This window comes from Castanea sativa, chromosome 1 (assembly GCF_040712315.1).
Source record: "Castanea sativa cultivar Marrone di Chiusa Pesio chromosome 1, ASM4071231v1".
In the NCBI taxonomy this organism is placed as follows: Eukaryota; Viridiplantae; Streptophyta; class Magnoliopsida; order Fagales; family Fagaceae; genus Castanea; species Castanea sativa.
Window position 1 is genome coordinate 40,385,323 of NC_134013.1, and position 21,479 is coordinate 40,406,801.

Genomic DNA, 21,479 nt, shown 5'->3' on the forward strand with positions numbered 1-21,479 from the left:
GGCTGCTTGTACAAGTTGAGGATGCAGAAGTCTAGGTTAACTTCATAGTAGTCAGGGCGTATTCACCTTACACGGCCATTTTGGCTAGGCCCTGGCTCCATGCAATGGGGGCAGTTTCTTCAACTTTGCACGTAATGGTGAAATATCCTATCCAAGGAAGGGTGGGAGTATTACACGGTAGTCAGTCGGTAGCCAGGCAGTGTCTAATGTTTGCAAGTGTTAGAACAGGGGTAGGTTCAGCAACGGGGGCAACTCTGAAAGCTTTATAGCAATTAAAGAAATATTCTCGGGGGATGGATATCGATGAGGATGGAGGTTCTGCTGAAGAACTGGACAAGATATTTATAGGAGAGGATAAGGAGAGATATTTTAAGGTGGGATCTCAATTGCCAGTATCGAAAAAGGAGGAATTAGTTAAGTTCTTAAAGGATAACATTGATGTTTTTGCATGGACGACCTATGATGTCCCGGGAACTGATCCAGAGTTCATTTGTCACCATTCGAATGTTAGTCCCGACGCAGTGCCCCGTAAGCAACCTCTTCGGCGTGCATCCCAAGAGCATGTCGAGGCAGTAAAAGAGGAGGTTAATAAGTTGAAGCAAGCTGGGGCAATCAAGGAAATCTTTTATCCTGAGTGGCTTGCTAACACTGTTGTGGTTAAAAAGAAGAACGAAAAGTGGAGAGTTTGTGTCGATTTCATTGATCTGAATAAGGCATGTCCAAAGGACCCTTTCCCTATTCCGAGAATTGATCAATTGGTGGATACAACTGTTGGGCATCCTCGGATGAGTTTCCTAGATGCTTTTCAAGGTTATCATCAGATACCTCTGTCATTGAGTGATCAGGAGAAGACAGCTTTTCGTGCTCCTAATGGCAATTACCATTATCGAGTAATGCCTTTTGGTCTTAAGAATGCAGGCTCCACTTATCAAAGATTGGTGACTAGAATGTTTGAATTGCAGTTGGGGCGTAATATGGAAGCATATATTGATGACATGGTAATTAAAAGTAAGAGAGTAGGGGACCATTTGAGGGACTTGCAAGAAACCTTCTCAGTCCTTAGGAGGTATAAATTGCGTTTGAATGCTTTCAAGTGTTCTTTTGGAGTAAGTTCGGGAAAGTTTCTTGGGTATATGATAACGCATCGGGGAATTGAAGTTAATCTTGATCAGATTAAGGCTATCTTGGGGTTGCATCCTCCTCGGAATCCTAAGGAGGTACAAAAGCTAACTGGTATGTTTGCGGCATTAAATCGGTTTATCTCGCAATCTGCGGACAGGTGTCGACCTTCTTATCACCTTTTGCATAAATGGAGAGATTTTTAATGGACGAATGAGTGTAATTTGGCTTTTGAGGATTTGAAGCAATACTTGGCGAATCCGCCAATACTATCACGGCCGGAGAAGGAAGAGGTGTTGTATGCCTTTTTGGCAGTTACAGATTATGCTGTAAGTCTTGTCCTAGTACGGAATGATGATGGAATTCAAAAACTGGTGTATTACATTAGTAAATCTTTGCAAGAGGCCGAGAGGCGGTATTTACCTTTGGAAAAGGCTCTTCTAGCCATTGTACATGCAACAAGGAAGCTTCCCCATTATTTTCAAGCCCATACGATAGTGGTACTTACCTAATTGCCTTTGCAAGCTCTCATGAGGAAGTCAGATTACACTGGTCGCGTGGCTAAGTGGGGAACAAGGCTTGGAGCTTATGATGTTAAGTATATGCCCCGGACAGCTATTAAAGGACAGGTTCTTGCCGCTTTCGTGGCTGAATTTACGGAGGGTGGCATTAGGCAGGAAGATGTAATGCTAGCCGTGATGTCTATTGGGCCTGGGAGTGTCCTTCTTTGGGAAGTTTATACGGATGGGGCATCTAACCGAAAGGGAGCAGGGATTGGAATTGTGTTGATCATCCCTGAGAAATTAGTCATGGAAAAGTCATTAAGGCTAGGGTTTGTAGCCACTAATAATGAGGCCGAGTATGAAGCTCTCCTGGCAAGCGTTCAAATGGTTAAGCATCTGGGAGGAGAAATAATTGAACTCTATTGTGATTCTAGATTAATTGTCGGACAAGTTAATGGAGAATTTGAGGCAAGAGATGAAAGAATGAAAAAATATCTCAACCAAGTCAAAGGGGTGTTAGGCATGTTTAAAAGTTTCAAAGTAAGACAAATTCCAAGAGGGCGGAATGCTCATGCCGATTCATTGGCCATGTTAGCCACATCCTTGGGCTCGAAGTTACCGCGGACAGTGATGATAGAGGATTTGATGACTTCTAGTCTTACTGGCATCCCGGCAGTTGGGGTTCAAAGTATTCACATTGGCCTGAGCTGGATGGATCCGATTGTGACCTTTTTAAAACATGGTATGTTACCCGAGGACAAAGTGGAAGCAAAGAAGGTACGGAGAAGTGCCCCCCGTTACTGGCTTTCTAAGGAGCATAAGTTGTACAAACGTTCTTACTCGGGGCCATATTTGCTCTGCGTGCATCCTGAAGCTGTTGAGCCTTTATTAGAAAAGTTGCATGAGGGAATATGTGGAAGTCATACTGGGGGAAGATCGTTAGCCCACAGGGCCATGACTCAAGGGTATTGATGGCCAAATATGCAGAAGGCCTCCCAAGAGTATGCAAGGAAGTGTGACTAATGTCAAAGGTTTGCACCAAACATTCATCAACCAGGGGGAGTCTTAAATCCATTATCTAGTCCATGGCCTTTTGCTAAATGGGGCTTAGATATCGTCGGACCTTTTCCTCGGGCAACTGGTAATAGAAGGTGGCTCCTTGTCGGCACGGATTATTTTACTAAGTGGGTGGAAGCCGAACCATTAGCTAACATCATGGATGCAGATGCTAAGAAGTTTATTTGGAAGAATATTGTAACTCGCTTTGGAGTCCCGCATACTCTGATTTCTAACAATGGACTTTAGTTTGACAGCAAGGCTTTTCGTAGGTATTGTACAGGGATCTGGGAATAAGGAATGGATACTCAACACCGGCCTACCCTCAAGGAAATGGTCAAGCTGAGGCTACAAACAAGGTCATTTTGGCGGGGTTAAAGAAGCGATTAGACGATGCTAAAGGAAGATGGGTAGAGGAGTTGCCTCATGTGTTATGGACTTATCATACTACCCCCCGAAGATCAACGAGCGAGACACCCTTTTCAATGACATATGGAATGGAGGCGGTAATCCCGTTGGAGTCAGGCTTCCCCACCTTGAGATCTGATTAGTATAATGTTGAGAGCAATCATGACATGCTATGCGATAGTTTAAATACTATTGAAGAAAGAAGAGAAGTAGCCAGTGTGAAGATGGGCAGCTACCAACAAAAACTCAAGCAAACATATGATAAAGGAGTGAAGTCGAGACCTTTAGTACCAGGAGATTTGGTTTTGAGAAAAGTGGTGGGGACAGCAAAGAATCCTGCCTGGGGTAAGTTAGGGCCTAATTGGGAAGGACCATATAGAATTATGTCTGTAGCAGGTGTGGGGGGCTATCATTTAGAAGATTTAGATGGAAAAGTAGTCCATCACCCCTAGAATGTAAGCAACTTACGACGTTATTACTATTAAAGGAAGAGCCTTCTTTTGTATAAGTTGTAGGTCTGCTTTGTTTTATTAGTCTGTACTTCTTTATTGGAATAACTTATATCCAAGTGTTAAACTGATCTTAGCTCTTGTCCGGCTCCTCGGGCCACAAGTCTAAGAAAAATTAACACCCTAAGGAAAATCCAAGTGTTAAACTGATCTTAGCTCTTGTCCGACTCCTCGAGCCACAAGTCTAAGAAAAATTAACACCTAAAGAAAAATCCAACTGTTAAACTGATCTTAGCTCTTGTCCGGCTCCTCGGGCCACAAGTCTAAGAAAAATTAACACCCTAAGGAAAATCCAAGTGTTAAACTGATCTTAGCTCTTGTCCGACTCCTCCGGTCACAAGTCTAAGAAAAATTAACATCTTAAGAAAAATCCAAGTGTTAAATTAATCTTAGCTCTTGTCCGGCTCCTCGGGCCACAAGTCTAAAAAAAATTAACACCCTAAGGAAAATCCAAGCGTTAAACTGATCTTAGCTCTTGTCCGGCTCCTCGGGCCACAAGTCTAAGAAAAATTAACACCCTAGGAAAAATCCAAGTGTTAAATTGATCTTAGTTCTTGTCCGGCTCCTCGGGCCACAAGTCTAAGAAAAATTAACACCTTAAGGAAAAGCCAAGTGTTAAATTGATCTTAGTTCTTGTTCGGCTCCTCAGGTCACAAGTTTAAGAAAAATTAACACCGTTAAAAAGAATCTGGAACCAAGCTTATTCCTTAGCTGGCTTCTCGGGCCGTAAGATTAGGAGAAATTAACACTATACATAAGGCATTCCAAGTGTCAAGGTAACAAAAAGGTATACCATAGGTATTATTCTGGCTTGCGTTGCAAAGTTGATGATCGTGTTGTGTTTTATGTGTATATGAAAAGTTATTATTTTAGCAGTAAAGAATTGTAATCGACAATGAGCAAAAACAAAAATTTAATATTTGAACATCGCGATATGTTGACAATAAACAATATTCACCATTGGCACTACTATTAATTCCTTAAAGTCAGTTTAACAAACAAACAAACAAACAAAAAAAAAAAAGAGAAAAGCAACGGCATCAAATTCTAAACAACTTTTAACAAACTCTTGAGCTCATATGTCAAGTGTTTGTTTGTTTCTCTTTAGTGTTCTTTTTCTCTGGTTCCTTCTCTTTCTTCTTCTTTTTTGTCTGACCCACCTCCTTTGTATCAGCTTCATTTTCTACGTTCACCAATTCGGTGTTGGGACAAGGGTTCTCAGCTATTTCTTTGCCCTTGGAGTGAACAGAGGAAGGTTCTGGGTCCGGAGTGGTTGTAAATGAGGGAGGAATGGAACTGGAGTCACTCGTTGGTTTGGGAGGAGCAAGTGCCAGTTGTAAAGCAGAGGGGTAATACACGATGTCGGTATTTCAGAGCTCAGATTCGGTGGATACTTCGGCAACGTCTAAGGCCCGACCCCAAACTTCTAGACAGAATGCACGGGCGACACCTTTGAGTTGAGCTGTGAGGCTGTCAGCAGCTTTCTTCATACCAGCATCGTATGCTGCTTGCTCGACATAAGCTTTCTCCTGCTCCTTAGATACTAATTCCTTTTGCACCTGTTTAAGCTCCACCACAGTGAGGGCTAGTCGGTTTTGGGCTTGTTTTTGGGCTTCAAGGGCAATTTTTGCCTGTGACTCATAGCTTTGCAAGGCAGATTCTGCGTTCTTGTGAACTTTTTCCACTTCGGCCAGTTGAATGAGGGTTTCCTTCAGATTCTGTTCTGCTTCATTTTGAGCCCTCACAGCGACTTTGGCATTGTTCTCAGTTTTCTGGCTAAGTCTAAGGAATGATCCACCCATTCCTCAGCCATGAACGAAGCCTATACAGCCTATAATGTACATCAATTACGAAAGTCATATGAGTAACGCTTTTAATAGTAATAAAGATAAGATGATGTAGAATTGTGAAAGATACCTTAGCCAAGTCTTGTTTTAAAGACAGGAAGACTTCTTTTTTGCGGAAAGACCGCAGCTCGGCCATGTCCTCGGGAAGGCATAGGGCCTTTTCCAAACACTCAGCCACCAAACTTGAGCTCCCTTTTTTCGGATCTCGTAGATTGGCATCATCAAGTATGGGCTGCCTGAGCTTAAGGTAAAGCTGGGGCGCCAAACAGATACTTTCCTTGATTGATCACCACTGGTTTCCTTGGAAGACCCAGTATGAGCGGGCTTCTTGGAATGGTTTTTTCCCGCCTAAGTATCCTTAGAAGGGAGGTCAGGGTTCTCTCCTTCTTCGATCTCTATGATATTTTTGCCACCTTGACCCTTTTTCCTTTTCTTGTTCACGGCCTCGGGGGGAGGGGTACGTGTCACTGCTGGGGTGATGGGACGAGGAGGTACGGTCACAGCAGGAGAAGAACTGCCGGCATGGGCTTGTAGCAAAGCCAGGAGATCGGGTTCTTTCTCTTGGAAGCCCATGTTACTTGTTGAAGGAAGTTGTGAGTCATGAGGGGCGTCTTCACGATAAAAAACTTCAAAGTCCTTATCCGTCACCTCGGGGCGACTCGGCTCGGAAGCTGAAGTTTTTTCCTTGTCCGCAAGATCAGTGGATTGCTCTTGGGAGTAAAGTAGTCTGGCTGTGAGAGGGGCGGGGAGTTGTGCGTCCTATGTTCCTGCTAGAGGGGGCGTAGGTAGTAAGAAGCCAGGCACTGCAATATCAATTCGAGCTAAACGAAGATCCCTATCCCAGATTACGTTTTTTGGACTTTGAAAACGTTTGGTGGAAGGGGTGTAGCCGAGAATGACGTGGGCTGCTCTAAGTTGCCCGTCCCTGTGCAAAAATATTTCCGACCGGAGAATTCTGTTCAGATCCTGACAGTTTACAGAGGATTTGTTTGGAGCGATGTGGTAGTCGTCTGTAGTAAGGGATAAAAATTGTTAGGAAGAGTTAATCAATATTAGATTATAAAAGCAGATAATTGATATTCCTAAGTATCACGTCGGTCCTCGGGAACCCTACCTGGCACCCCATCTTGGGTAGGGCAGTGTAATTCGTCATGCCAATTCCCTGAGATGATGAGGTAATCCTCGTCCATGCCTTTGCTTGAGTCAGGCAAGCAGGAGATCAGCCTAATGGTTGGGACCCTACACTTCATGTAGTATTTGGTTTTTTCCCCTTTTTGGCAATTGTACACCTAGTTTACATCATGCCAGGTTAAGTTAGTCCCCATTTTACGATTTAGGGCATCTACACATCCTAAGATCCTAAGGACATTGGGGGAACATTAGGCTGGGGTAAGTCTATAGTTTATAAGAAAATCCTGGGTCACCCTACCCATGGGAATTTCCATTCCGCCTTCGATAAAAGCGATCATGGGAATTAAAACTGACTTGGGTGGCCGGGGTAAAACTAGCCAATCTCCTTCCTCACAATATTGAATATCTACATCGTCAGGAATCCTATATTGGGCCTTAAAAGTGGCCTTTGCCTCATCCGTTTTCACTAATTTAGCATATCTACCCGTTAAACTTTATGACAAAAAGAAAAAAAAACAATGAAGGAGAAGCAATAGGAGAACTGACACACCTCTGAAGAATGCTTAAAACTGCTCCTCGGGAGGTCCTTTTCCTTTAATCCTTCAAAACGCCAAAATGAACCTCAGCTAGCCCCAAGTTTTGCTTTTATAAGGGAAAAAAAGGGGTGGTAATTTTCCCGCTCATAAATGAGAGAGCAATCTGAACTGTACGATGTTAATCTAGCCGTAGAATGTGCGGAGATAGGGAACTGCCTGACACCATAAATAATCCATTGTGGACTACGAGGCATCAGGAGCGTGTCACAAGCAACGAAAAGACGTTTGTACGTGTGAAAGCAAAATGCATGTAAGAAGTGTACCCAAGGAGTTAAAACATGGCTATTAATTCGTGGTTAATAGCCCAAGTTTTAAGGGGCTATTGTGAGGACCCGAGGACCCGAAGACCTAAAGACTCGAAGACATACTGGGAAGCGTAAGGAATAGAGGAGAATAAAAGTCAAGGGCCCGAGGATGAAGTGGGATGGTCCAAAAAAGTACAAAAGGTAGATTGGTGATGTATGGGGTATATTGCAAATATCTGGGTTGTGATAGATAACTATGAACGTTGCATTGAATGTTCTGCACCAAGCTTTCTGGCCACATTGAATAGGGAGTACCAGCTTTATCCGTTGCATTAATGTTGAAATGACATGAACAGTACAAGGCACAGAGCCAGAGCTTTTCTCCATTACCGACTATAAGGGAATGGACAAATGTCAGTAAATGGGGTTGATTAGATGAGAGGTGTATGGCTGAGATAGTAAGGGCAAGGAGTATAAATAAGGGAGGAGAAAAAAGGAGAAATGGGGAGATAATCAGAACGCCATAAACTTTGTTGTTGATACCCTCTCTACAAATTCATTGTTTTGGGCCTTGAATTATTAAACGCTATTATTGTTGGGCTTGTGCATGATTTTTGGTCCTTACAATACCCATAAAATTTTTCCATGTCCAAAAAGCTTTCCATACCCATAAATTTACCCACAGAATTTTGCCATGTTCATAAAACAAAGTTTACACATGCCAATAAACTTTTTCCATATCTATCATGTACAATTCCAAAACTCCCAAAATCCAAACCAAAATTCATCCAACAAAATCAATATCTACCTACATTGTCAAAATTCGATAAGCCACCCACATTATCCAAATTGCACCATGATCACAAAAATAATACTTCAAGAATGCTCCTAAGCCAACATTTTCCAACATAACCAATCAAGCAATGCCCCCAAAATTTCAAACAACCAAATGACAATATCTCACCATAAAACTTTCAATAAAACATGCAACAACATTTTTTACAAGCAAAGAAACCAAAGAAAAACTCACCTTGGTGTCTACATGACAATATCGAGCATGGGTCCTAGGGTCTTGAAGAAGTCCATCCACCTCATGCCAATCAAATGTTGGATCATATTTCTTACCATGAAAAATAAGGAAAGAAAGTCTCTTGGAAGAATAAGCCTTCTTGATGCAAAGAAAAATGGATTTGGAAGATGGGTTTTCACCAAAATGGGTGTGTGAAGAAAATGCTCAAAACACAAAGATCTAAAGAAATATTGATGGAGATGGATGAGGGAAACTTGAGAAGCTTAGAAAAGTGTTTTTTGTGAGAAAAAATGATGAAATGAAGAAGAAAATCCAAGGTGAAGAAGAGAGTGAATAGTGACAATGGAGGAAGAGAGGTAGAGAAAGATGAAACAAAGAAAAAAAAAGAAGACAAAAGGGAAGTGGAGGGCCAATTTTTCGGCACCCACATGCTTAAACTCAGCCAAGGCTGACTCAACTCAGTCAAACTGAATTGACTAAGTCAACCAAAAAAAGAAATCTTTTTCCAAAGTCTTCAAGTATCTTTTAAAAATCCAAGTTTTCAATTCAAAATTTTCATTCCCAAATTTTCAAATTTCCATTCTCAATGCCCAAATTTGAAACTCAAATCTTTAGTTTTCAAAAAAAAAAAACTTTCAAGCCTCAGATTTTATGATCAAAATCCCAAGCCTTAATTCTCAAAATTCTAAGGCTCAAAATTTCAGATTTTAAGTTCCGGGTTTCAAGAAAAAATTTCTAGATCCCAAAGGTCTCAAAATTTGAAATAAAAATTTCAAAACTTCAAAAAATTTCAAAAAAAAATCGAATGTTTCTCAAAAAAAAAAATCTTTTGTTAATCGAAGCTTTTCTTGATAAAGTTCAAATCCAGAAAGGAAAAATGAAAATGACACATTTCAGAAGTAGTGGGACCACAAAGTGCCTATCAGTTAAAGTCTAACTCTAAATTTTGACATTTTCTACAGAAAGCGAATTCCAAATCCAAGTAGAGGAGGCCCTTTGATTGACATTCCAACAATGCCAGATCAAAGTAGAGGAGGACCTTTGATCATCATTCAATTGCATATCGAAGTAGAGGAGGACATTAGATCGTTATCAAAGTAGAGGAGGACCTTTGATTGAAATTTCAACAATTTCAGATCAAAGTAGAGAAGGACCTTTGATCGCCATCCAATTCCGGATCAAAGTAGTGGAAAAAACTTTGATCATCATTTAATTCTAGATCGACTTAGAGGAGGACCTTTGATCGACATTCCATCCCATTCCAGATCAAAGTAGAAGAGGACCTTTGATCATCATCCCAGAAAACTCCATTTTCAAGATCAGGATAGAAAAGTCCTTTGGTCACCCCAATTGCCAAGAATCATGTCCAGAGGCATCAACTAAAAGCTAAGTCCGGTATTTTCATTTTTTTGTCAAAAGATAAGGCTAGGTAATCTTTGAAAATTCAACCTCAATTAAATTATGGTCACTGAAATCAGTGTCTTTGTTTTACATTGACATTCGATTTTCAAGCTCTGTCAATGAGGGGCATTCTGTAGACACTTAATTTTGCATCCATGATTTAATTAAGGAGAATGACTCGAATGACCATCCATGTACCAAAAAAAAAAATCATTCTTGCATCACATGCATCATTTTGTTCTTGCATCACATGCATTAATTCGTTCTTGCATTACATGCATCATGTCATTCTTTACATATCATAACAATGATCTTGAGATTCTAACGATCGCAATGGTGTGTCCGGTTTCTAAATCGAACCATCGGATCGAAAGATATCGCACGATCAAGTTTGCATGGTCCATATGCATTGTGTCTAGGAAGAGTCAACCACACACGATTAATTTAAATTAATTCTGATTGGTTGAACAATTGAAATTAATTAAATAATTTTGTGATTGGTTGATAATTAGTGTTTAAGATAGGGATGCATGCATAGGAATAAAAAGGGTGATTGGATAACAATAAAATTGTGGATAATTAGAACTTTATCAAGATCTATTTTAAGGGATTTATCCACTAGATAATTTTTCAAGATAATTGTTCTTAAAAAGCCTGAATTATCTAGAAAAGTGATAAAAAAAAATCATAGACGGAGGATGAAAACAAGTCTAGATACAAGTATCGGCTAAAAAACCCTAGAAGAGGAATCCAAATGGCACCTGAACACGAAAGCACGTTCGGCCTCCAAGAGCCAATTCGGCACACTTGGAGTGCCAAATTGCACTTGGTTGGGCTTTGGCGTAACGGCCTTCGGGTGACGATAATGGCACACCCTTTTCGACCGTTTCGCAAAAGGATGCGTCCGGATTCAAACCCTAATTGTCCATACCTATTTTTTAGAATCCTCTTATCTCTATAAATAGAGACTGAACCTCATAATTAAAGAACTTTTTTGCTACGCTCTGAGAGGCATACGTTTTAGGCTCTCAAATCACCCATATTTTCTGATCCCTTCTCCAAGTGTTGCTGCCTAAATTAGGGTTTTTAGGTTTCAAAGAGAATTGAAAAAATTTATTTGAACCCTAAAACATCCTTTCAAGAACAAAGTGTGCTCATGCAAGAGGTTGTTCTCTAACCCTTTTGTTCTTATATTTCTCTAATCGTGATGATGTATGCTCTCTTGTTTTTAAACATTCATATTCTGACTTGTTAATGTAGATTGTGAATATATGATCTTATTTTTATTGTTTCTATAATCTGTATATTAGTTTTAAAGATTTACATGCAATTAACTCTTTTTTTCTTCAAAAAAAAACAAATCTACATCTTTCTTGGATGTAGATCTGAATTTTTCTTCAAAACAAAATGGATCTACATCTTCCTTAGATGTAGTCTGAATTTCTTTTCCCTTAAAACAAAATTGGATTTTGTATCTTTTTAGATACAGATCTGACTTTTTTAATGCACAGATTTTTGAAATAATGAAAGAGATTATGAATTGTTGTTTGTTGTTTGTTTTGTTTGACTCATGAAGCATGAAATTATTTTGTGAATGAGATCCTCTTCACATAAAGAAAATTTTTTTAAAAATATTAAAACAGATCTGAATTTTTTAAAACCAATCTAAATACTTTGTTTTTATCAAGCAAAAACAGATCTGATTTTTCTCTTCAAAAATCTTTTCCACAAACAAAAATAGATCTGATTTTTCTTTATGCCAAAATCAATTTCTTTAAATCTAAAAACATCTTTGAATTTTTTAAATGAAAAAGATGATGCATTCATAAATGGTTTTATGTAATTAGTTTATTTAACATGTTCAACATATCATACATAACATGCATAAAATGGTACATTGGTCACAAGAGTCTAGAAGAATGAGTGTCTAACACCTTCCCATTCAGTAACCTAGCCTCCGGATTTAGATTTTTGGTTAATTATACCAAGCTTTATCTTTTGTTTTTATTTTGGGTAGATTGTAACTAGGACCAAAAGGCCATGTATATTTGGTAGATTGTAACTAGGACTCAAAGCCATGTAAAGTTCAAATGTTTGAACTTGTATTTTTATTTATTCAATCAATGAATGGAACATTCAGTCATGAAAATTTGTATTTAGTTTTTTTTTTTTTGTACATAAAAAATAAGTGGCGACTCCATACCATTTACCCAAAAAGAGAGGTGCCCTAAAAGGTACCTGAATTTCTTTTTTTGAGGGACACGTCTCTCACAACCGTATTCTCACGTCGAAAGCTTGGTGAGAATAGCATTTGACTATAACGCATCTAAGACAAAGTGCTGCTGGATTTTCGCCATGGTAATTTGGCATTGATTCCAAATGCAATAGGAAAACATCAATCGAGACCACATCCATTTCGAAACCAAACCTCAAAGCCCAATACATTTAAAGCCCCGAAAGCTAATTCCAATAGCTTGTTTTCAATTGCCAATGTCCTTAAATTATGATTTTATCAAAACAAAGGACTGTCTACAGATTGGCGTTGTAGGGTGCCTACCCCTTCCCCATACATAACTAGACTTCCGAACTCAAGAATTAAGATTTTTTTATCCGTTTACATTAGATTAGGAAAAATGTCCTTTTTCTTAACCTAGGATCAATAATAAAATCAAATAGATTTAGGTGACCAATCACACCTTAAATAAACCCAATGATTGGTGGTGATTTCACTTACCCTTGGTAATTTCCTTAAAATCAACTCAAAATCCAGTCACACACCTAAGGTACGACACACCTCCATATCATCCTTCTCGCATAGAGATAGAGAGACGCGCAAGCGTTGCCACAATGGGTGGTAGAGCAGCCGCGAGACGTCGACAGTATAAAGATTGCAACGATTAGTTCTTGTATGGAACCTTTGTCCAAACACCGGTTGGTTCAGTCCATAGCCAGGTCAGTCAATGCATTTTGCCACATGGCGAGTTCGTGAAAACCCTGCTTAGGGAAGTCTATGTTCATAATCAAGGTTGCCAAGATACCCATATCGTCTAGTGCAATTTTAATCCTACTTCAAGTCAACTGATCATTTTAAGATCCACGCAAAATCCACACTGGGGCAGTTTATTTTGCACGGATCAATCCATTTCTGCAAATCAATATGCTTAAGTTTGAAACTCTTGATACAATAACGGGTCCTTCCCGCCAGGAACCTTTCCTCTCATGTTAAGAACACATAAAACCTACATTGTGGCAGTTTTATTTTATGCAGTCTCTCCCCTTTCCATATCCCTTAGCGAGTCAATCAATGTTAGATTTTATCGGTAAACCATTGAAAATATAGTGCAATGCGAATGAAACGATGCATGAATAACAATGGTGGTGCAACCAGCTCATAAATGCTAAAGTGCTACTAGCAAACATACTTTTGAGCCTACAAAGAGGCAATATCCATACATACATTTGAGCCTACCAAGAGACAATATCAAGAAACATACATCTGAGCCTACCAAGAGGCGATATCAACATACATCTGAGTCTACCAAGATGCAATATCAAGAAACATACATCTGAGCCTACCAAGAGGCGATAATATCAAGAAACATACATTTGAGTCTACTAAAAGGCAATATCAAGAAACATACATTCGAGCCTACCAAGAGGCGATAATATCAAGATCATACATCTGAGCCTACCATGAGGCAATATCTACACATACATCTAGGCCTACCAAGAGGCAATGTCCATACATACATTCAAGCCTACCAAGAGGCAATATCTACACGTACATTTGAGCCTACCAAAAGGCGATATCAACATACATGTCTAGAAGCCTACCAAGAGGCAATATCAAAGTACAATCCAAGCCCATGATGGGGCATTCATGCATACATGTCTAGAAGCCTACCAAGAGGCAAAGTCAAAATTCACAATCTGGGCCCACTATGGGGCAATATAATACATACATGTCTGGCCCACCATGGAGCAATGTTTGAAATAGTAAAAGGAAATAAATATATACCCACAGAGGGGCTACATCATCATGAATATACAACAACAGTGGTTGAATCTAAGGAGAATCATCATCTCTGACAGAATCATCAGTAAAGCATCCAACACTATCGTCATTGGCACCATCACCAGTAGCTGGACGAGTAGAAGGGCCAGCTCGACTAGCCAAGGAACCTGGGACCCATCTTGGAATCTGTAATGATGCCTACCCAGGTGCAAGGCCTCGTGCCCAGTCGGAAATAGGAGTAAATCCCCATTTGCTAGCAGGACCTAGAGGAACTAGCATCTACTTAGTCTCGTGTCTCCTAATGGGAAGATCCCTGCTTGGAATGAAGGGTGTCAGAGGTATAGGCATCCCCTGTCCCCTCATCTCGCCGATCAGGACACCAATATACCCCTAAAGCAAGCCTGCCTTAGCAATATGCTAGCTCCTCTCTCTCTCCTTAGCAATGGCCTGACTCTCCTACTCTCTCTGCCATAGCTCCCTCTCCCAAGCCAGTGCTCTAGCAATATCTTCCTACATGTGCCCCTTCCTGGCGACAGTAGCGTTCTCAAGATCTCACACCCAAACCTGCAACGCCTCTACGTGCAATCCTAAAGGGGCCTTTGAAGCCTTCCAAGCGTGAGCAATGCCCCCAAGCACTCTGCCCCACTCACAGGGTAGTCAGCAATGATGGGTCCAGCCAATGACGCCAAAAACTAGGTAGCATAATCAGTATCCTCTATCATGAAGCCATCAACGGAACCTGTCACATAAGCAGAGTCATCCATAATCACCTCAGGACAAGATATCTCAAGAGGTGGATCTCTAGGCACTCTAAAGGTCGGCATGACCTGGTGGAAAGTCCGTTAAGCTAAGAAGAACCCAGCTAATCAAAGCCTAAAACCAGCACTGAGCGCGTGACTAACCCATGGCAGGAGTGACATCAGGCCTGGCTAACAACCTTCCATCATATGGAGTGTTGCATATCTCACCCAGGTGACGCAATCGAGAGCGGCACTAATAGTAGTTTGCTGTGTCAAAACGACTTTGAAAATATCATAAAGGGACCAAGCATATGCCCTAGGATATATCATCATAAAAAGGCTAGTATATTTTGGTCACATAGCTGGGAGGTACTCATTTGCCCACCATGTCAAAATGCTAACAACCCTCGAGGCTCCTGAAGCCCTAGCGCGCCGTCTACCTCAAATAGGCAATGAAAAATCCATAAGAAAATGGCCCCCAATCATAAGCCCCTATGACGGACACCACTCTCATGGAACCCAGCAATCTGCAAGTTAGCACTGACCGATTGTTGCCCAGCAGGCAACTACCAATGAAATAGAAAAAGAATCATCTGAGATTGACATCATCTAGCTCCATCCTCCAAGGTATGTTCATATCTAGCCATTGCATGCGGATTTGAGGCTCATCAGTAGACCTAAAGTACCCTCTAGTCGTCTGGTAAGGGGGTATGGAATGCCCAGAAGCTCGCTCGTCAAGGGGAAGGGCTGCATACTTCCCACAGGTCAAGTAAAAAATGTTCGTCTCAGCGTGATATTGCTCCACCAAAGCCTCAGCCAATCCATGCCTCGTGGAACAAGGCGGAATACGAAGAAAAGCCTCAAATTCCTGCTCCTTCAGGAAGGTGTGATAATGCGCGAGTAGATGAGTGAAACAAGCGGAGGGAAAATGAAGACATATCCCCTCGGCCGCAAACCCTGTTAGCACCCTGTGCTCAAAATCAAGGAAGAGCTGTCTGTTAGCACATATTACATATATATATATATATATATACTGAACCGAAAAACGAAAGAGAAAAGAAAAGCATCCTGACCCTTCCTCACCTGTGTGGAAGGATGCCTCTTCAAATTATGCTGCAGATGGGTGTCCTTAATTCTGTCATCAATCTCTCTGGTATATGCCTCCGATCTGGCCTGGCGAGGTGGAAACCTTGGTCTACAGCTCCTACACTTAGGAGCACCAGGGCCCTACCTAGCTGTATCGTCAGCCACCAAGTCAGCATCTACATCAAACATGAGCTCATAGCCCTCCTGGGCCTCCTCCCTTTTGGGTCTAAGGGAACTGTGAAGAACTGACTTCTAAACCAGTGTGGGACTGAGATGAGGCACTCGCTGTCTCCACTGAACATCAACTCCTAGTGCGATGTGCTATATGTATGCCCCAAAGGGGCGCGGTGTCATCACCTCCTCGATTAAAGCACCTCTGAAGGGTCCTTGCAACTTGCTCCCTAATGGAAATAATGTCATCGTTGCTGCTAGATGAGTCTACTTGGGATGGAACAATGTCGGGAGCCTTCCCGCAATCTCTACTAGATCTCGCCTTTTAAGACATAATCTGCAAAAGAAAATCTAGATTGATTAGTAAGCCCAAAACATATGGTAATGCAAATAAACAGGTAAGTGCGTCTAACCCTACTGCCTAACATATATCATGCATGTTCATACCAAAATGTCATGTTTTCTCAAAATATCAAGGTTTTCAAAATACCTCTCTTTTCGAATTTATATTCAGCAGCGGTTGTTTAATCCTATCTCTTTTGCCTCAAAAGTATTCAAGGTTTTCGAAATGCCACTCTCTCAGGATTTATATTTGGCGATGGTCGTTTAATCCTATCTTTTTTCCCTCAAAATTATTCAAGTTTTCAAAATATCTCTCTTAGGATTTATATTCAGCAGCAGTTGTTTAATCCTATCTCTTTTGCCTCAAAAGTATTCAAGTTTTCAAAATACCTCTCTTAGGATTCAATTCGACGACAATCGTTTAGTCCTGAACCTCATCTCAAAATGTCATGTTTTTCAAAATTCTTCTTTCAGGGTTTATATTCAGTAGTGGTCGTTTAATCCTATCCATCTATTCAAGATTTATATTCAGCAACGATTGTTTAATCTCTTTCAGGGTTTATATTCTGCAGTGGTCATTTAATCCTATCCATCTTACGAGATTTATATTCGGCAGCAATCGTTTAATCTCTTTTAGAGTTTATATTTGATGGCGGTCGTTTAATCCTATCCATCTATTTGAGATTTATATTTGGTGGTGATCGTTTAATCTCTTTCAAGGTTCATATTCGACGGCGGTCGTTTAATCCCACTCCCTTTTTCTAAAAGATACCTCTCACGATTCAGATTTGACGGTGCTCATTTAATCCTACATTTCCAAAATTACTCCCATTTCAAAATTGCATTGTTTTCACGTTTTCAATCTCCCAAAATTTTCCATCTTTATCATGCATAGTTTCTCATATCTACCTAGCTTTTCTCTTAGTTTTCATAGTGTTTCATGTGTTTTGATAGCATTCAACATATGCAAGTTCGCCTATGCTACTTAAACATATGAACAATTTTTTTTTCCAACATCATCATGGCATAAATAATAGAAAACAAAAAAAATATACGCAAAAATACCAAAAATAAAATAAATGCTAGCATGCGCTTCCAGTTGTTTTGCTACTAACATATTTGCTGAAAATTAAGAAAAAGAGAATATAGACACTAACCTTAAGTGCAGAACAAAAGACTGAAGCTGAAATCTGGACCCACTAGACCGCGACTTGCTCCAAAAAACTTTCTAGAAGTGAGAATTCGGAGAAATGAGTTGGAAATGGTCAAAATGGAGCTTTGAGGCCAATTTATAGGCCTCTGTAAGGCCTGGGCAGCCCGTCACACCTTTAGTGGTCATCAGGTCTACTTGGCGCACCTTTTGCAGCCGCTGGTCAACATTGATCGGGTCAACGATGACCGGTTGATTGTTGACAAAAAAAAAAAACAGATTTTTTGCCTAGCATCAAGGACCAAGTTAGAGGCAACTTTTCTAGACCAACTGTAGCAGCTCAACCTTGTCAAGTAAGGTTGGTTTCGACCCATGAACAACGCCGTTTCCACACACAATTTTGAGGCAACAAAATGCAAAATCACGTTCTTTATCTAACACCTCTCCTTACCATCAAGATGTCAGATAAAGAAGGGGTTGCTGTAGATACTGTATTTTGTCTACCTTCGATTTGCGTGACGAAATCTAAAAATCTCAAAAAAATTAACTTTTCTCCAAGGGGCTATGGAAACATCTATGATAGGCCAAAAACGTATTGACCCCTTGTGATTGATTAAGTTGATTAATTAGCCAAGTTTATTAATTAATCAAATTAACATGCAAATGAGTGGTAGCACAAACAAATCACCAATAAACTAAAGTGCAGCGGAAAATAAATTGACACGGTGATTTGTTTACGAATGGGGAAAACCTCCAAGGCAAAAATCCCACCGGGTGATTTTAAGGTCACCACTCCCGAGAATCCACTATTATCACAACAAGCGGTTACAAGTAAAGGAATCCCAGTACCTTATACCAACCTACAGTTGAACCCTTACCCCAATACCCAATTGGACTTGTTCTGTAGTGACAATATCTCATTTTCAATGCACGGCTCCCAGTACGTGACTAACCAATTTTTGCGGATCCCAGTACGCGACTTCAATCACCAACTTGTGAAAGATGTTGGCTGCAAAGTTCTTCAGTTCATCCTTACAATGAAGAACGAGAAGATGCTTGGTTACAAAACCCTTCTTCACAAAGAGATGAACTAGGGCAAACTTTGTCTCCAGTCACAAATTGCTTGGACAAGCTTTGCTCAATGCTTGTGCAACTTGTGCTTACTTTGACGGCCCTTAAAATAATCCTTTTATATATCTAGGGTTATGAGAAAAGAAGGCCCAAAGACATGCCCACAGATCAGAATCAAAACAGTACTGAAAAACTGTTTTTCCGTAATCTTGATAGCTAGAGGTGTCGAGGTGCTGTCAAGAAGCTATCGAGCCACGGGGCTGGAACAGCTTCGTAAAGCTCGATAGATGCAGCTATCGAGCCAGCTGTCGAGCTTTAATGAAGAGCACTTCTCAGCTTGTTTCTTGGACAGACTTGCATGGCTTTAACACTTGATCTTGAAACCTTGTTTCTTGAAGTATCAAAAACATCTTAGATCTACCCAATTACAAGTAAAGTGCGTTTTGTCAAAGGATTAGCCAATTATATAAAATAATGACATATGTTCTTAACAATTGAACCACATATATCCTAACAATCTAGATTGACGTGACACAACTCGTTCGGGCATTAGAGCACTCAAAGTGCCTTTTTAGGTCAAATTGACCAAAATGCCCCTAGGCAACCTAGAATTACAAAGGTCAAAATTGGTCAAAATGATCTCAAAACAACATTTTTCATATTTCTACATCAAACTCGAGCTACTCGGTGATTTTTGTCAAGTTTAACCTAGAGTTGACTCTCGACGGCCCCAGAAACCCTAATTTTGATATGACCATCGGAACAGGTTGAAACTAGCGTCATCACAAAAATTATTGTATTCCTTTTACAACGACTATTCACAAGTCGAAATTGGAGTCAAAACGGCTGAGATATCTTGAAAATCGTGCAAGGCACATCAGCTCGTTTCTCGAGGCTATAACTTTTTATCCAACCGTTGGATTTCAAAATTCTCTAGCTTTCTAGAAAATACACATCCAGACCTTTTCAAGGACACTAGGATTAGTTTAATTCTAGTCCGAGAAGGCCTCCATCAGGCCGTTACAAGGCGGTGGCCACTTAGCTGAAGAGTCACAAAATCTTTATAAATACCCCCTGACCCCCCTCAGATAAATATTATAAAAAAAAAGGCGTTTTGGAGCTGGGTTCTGGGCAGATTCTCTCTCTTTTCTCTACATTCCTCTCCCAAAACACATAAAAAAACCTTTGATTCCTCTCTTTTCTCAACAATCAAAAGGTAGTGTTCTTGCACTCTTTTTCCTCTTCTTGGTCTTTGGACCTTGGATTTGAGGCTTAAAGGGTGTAGATGTAGTTTTTTAGCTACAATCTACACCCTTTGTTTTATCTTGCTTTATAATATGCTTTGTTTAAAAGATACCTAGCTTGATACCTAGTTTTCCTATCATTTTCTTGCTTTATCTTGATTCCTAGCATGTCTCCTTGCTTTTTGCCATGTTTTAATGCTTTGATGATGTTAGCCTAGCCTTCTTGGCTAGGATATGCCTAAATATTGTGTTTGTGCTTAGATCCATGTGCCTAGATGCCTTTTAGCATGCCTATGTGTAGACACTCAATATTACATCCATTATATAATTTTGGAAGATGATTAAAATGACCATTTCAAATGCCCAAAAAAATAATAGTTGCATTACATGCATTATGATGATGCAAAGAAGATCAGTAGGTTGGATGCTTCGAACTTGAAAGGACCACTTGCTCTCTCTGCGGCCTGAAGAAAAAAGAAAAGCGAATCAAAGGTGACCGGGGGTGCCGGCCAAAAACCCTCCGATGGCAAAGTTAGTTTTTCTCTCTATATTTTTGGAGTTCCAACTTTTTTGGAGTCAAATTCACATACCTTTGCCTTGTCTGAATCAGTCTTTATATAGTGCCTTCATAGACGGTTATCGAAATTGGAACCTCCCTTGGATTCAAGGAGGCTTAAACGTAACTGCCATAACCGTTTAGGAGTTACACTTCTATTTCACAACGGATACATGACAGTTATGCGTGGGATAAGGGATTGTCACATTATATTCGGAGATTCTCCTAAGTATGATACCCTCGTCCTGGAATTCCTTCATCGAGTGTGCCTGTTAATTCCAAGTGTAGCATCCTCGTCCACGAATTTTTATGTGGACGAGTCCTCTCGGGGCAGGCTGTGCGCATCCCATGGACGAGGGATGTAGCTTCACTATCACCCTCAGGACGGCCTTGTCCGTTACCCTTGTCCTGAGGATAACTCCTGGACGGTTGCCGAGGTGATGACCGTCCAGGGACGATCTGAGCGTTTTCATCCCACATCAGTTGCCCCTCGTCCAGGAGTTATGCAATGTATCAACAGATTTTAAAACGCACTACGTGTCGCACATCCATAGGGGGTTAGTCAACTGGTTTACTCCTCCGAGGCATGCGCCACGTGTCGCCTTCTAATTGGGTCCGTCGTTGCGGTTACCGAGACTTTTCTGCCTATAAATAGTGGTTTCTCTCTCATGCCCCTTTCACTTTTTCAAATTTTCTGCTTTGACACTCTCGTCCGTCGCTTCGTCTAAGAATATCCTCAGCGTCCTTAGTGTCCCTCGTCTAGAGCCAGGTAATCTTTCTACACTTATTCTAGCTTTCCTTTTTAAGTGTTAGGATGTTTTCGATGGCCTCCTGCTCGTCTAGCGACAGTGTGGTCGGGGCCATAGACGAGTATCACGACGACTCTAGTTATGACACCTCTAGTAATGTCAGTAGTAGTAGTGGTCACACAACCGAGGAATACACATCTAGTGTTCCTGGAATCCCTGTAGAAGCCTTTCAAGAGAGTATTAGGATGAGGACAGCCTCTGGGGCTGACACCTCGATGAGCTCCCCGCCGTCCTCCCCTTTGGACGAACGGGAAACCGTATATAGTTGTGCTCTAGAGGTTCCTTCTAGGACGGACGAGAGAAGGTTAGATGCCCTTAGGACTTGGTTTCAGATTCCTGATGATCTAAACCCTAGGTTAGCTGTCCGAGGTGAATGGTGTTGCCAGCCTCGTTTTGGAATAGGTATTTATGAAGCTTATTTGTTAGGGGGGCTTAGACTTTCTTTGAATG

The 21,479-nt window shown here is 40.7% G+C and overlaps 1 protein-coding gene across 1 annotated transcript; it reads left to right on the plus strand.

Annotated features, from left to right (window-relative positions):
* Positions 1-293: 293 nt before the first annotated feature.
* On the plus strand, positions 294-2,594 carry LOC142626990 (uncharacterized). The gene is made up of 4 exons (XM_075800763.1): positions 294-713; positions 846-938; positions 1,365-1,568; positions 1,659-2,594. Exons 1-4 carry the CDS (start codon positions 294-296, stop codon positions 2,592-2,594), a joined length of 1,653 nt encoding a protein of 550 aa, XP_075656878.1.
* Positions 2,595-21,479: the final 18,885 nt, after the last annotated feature.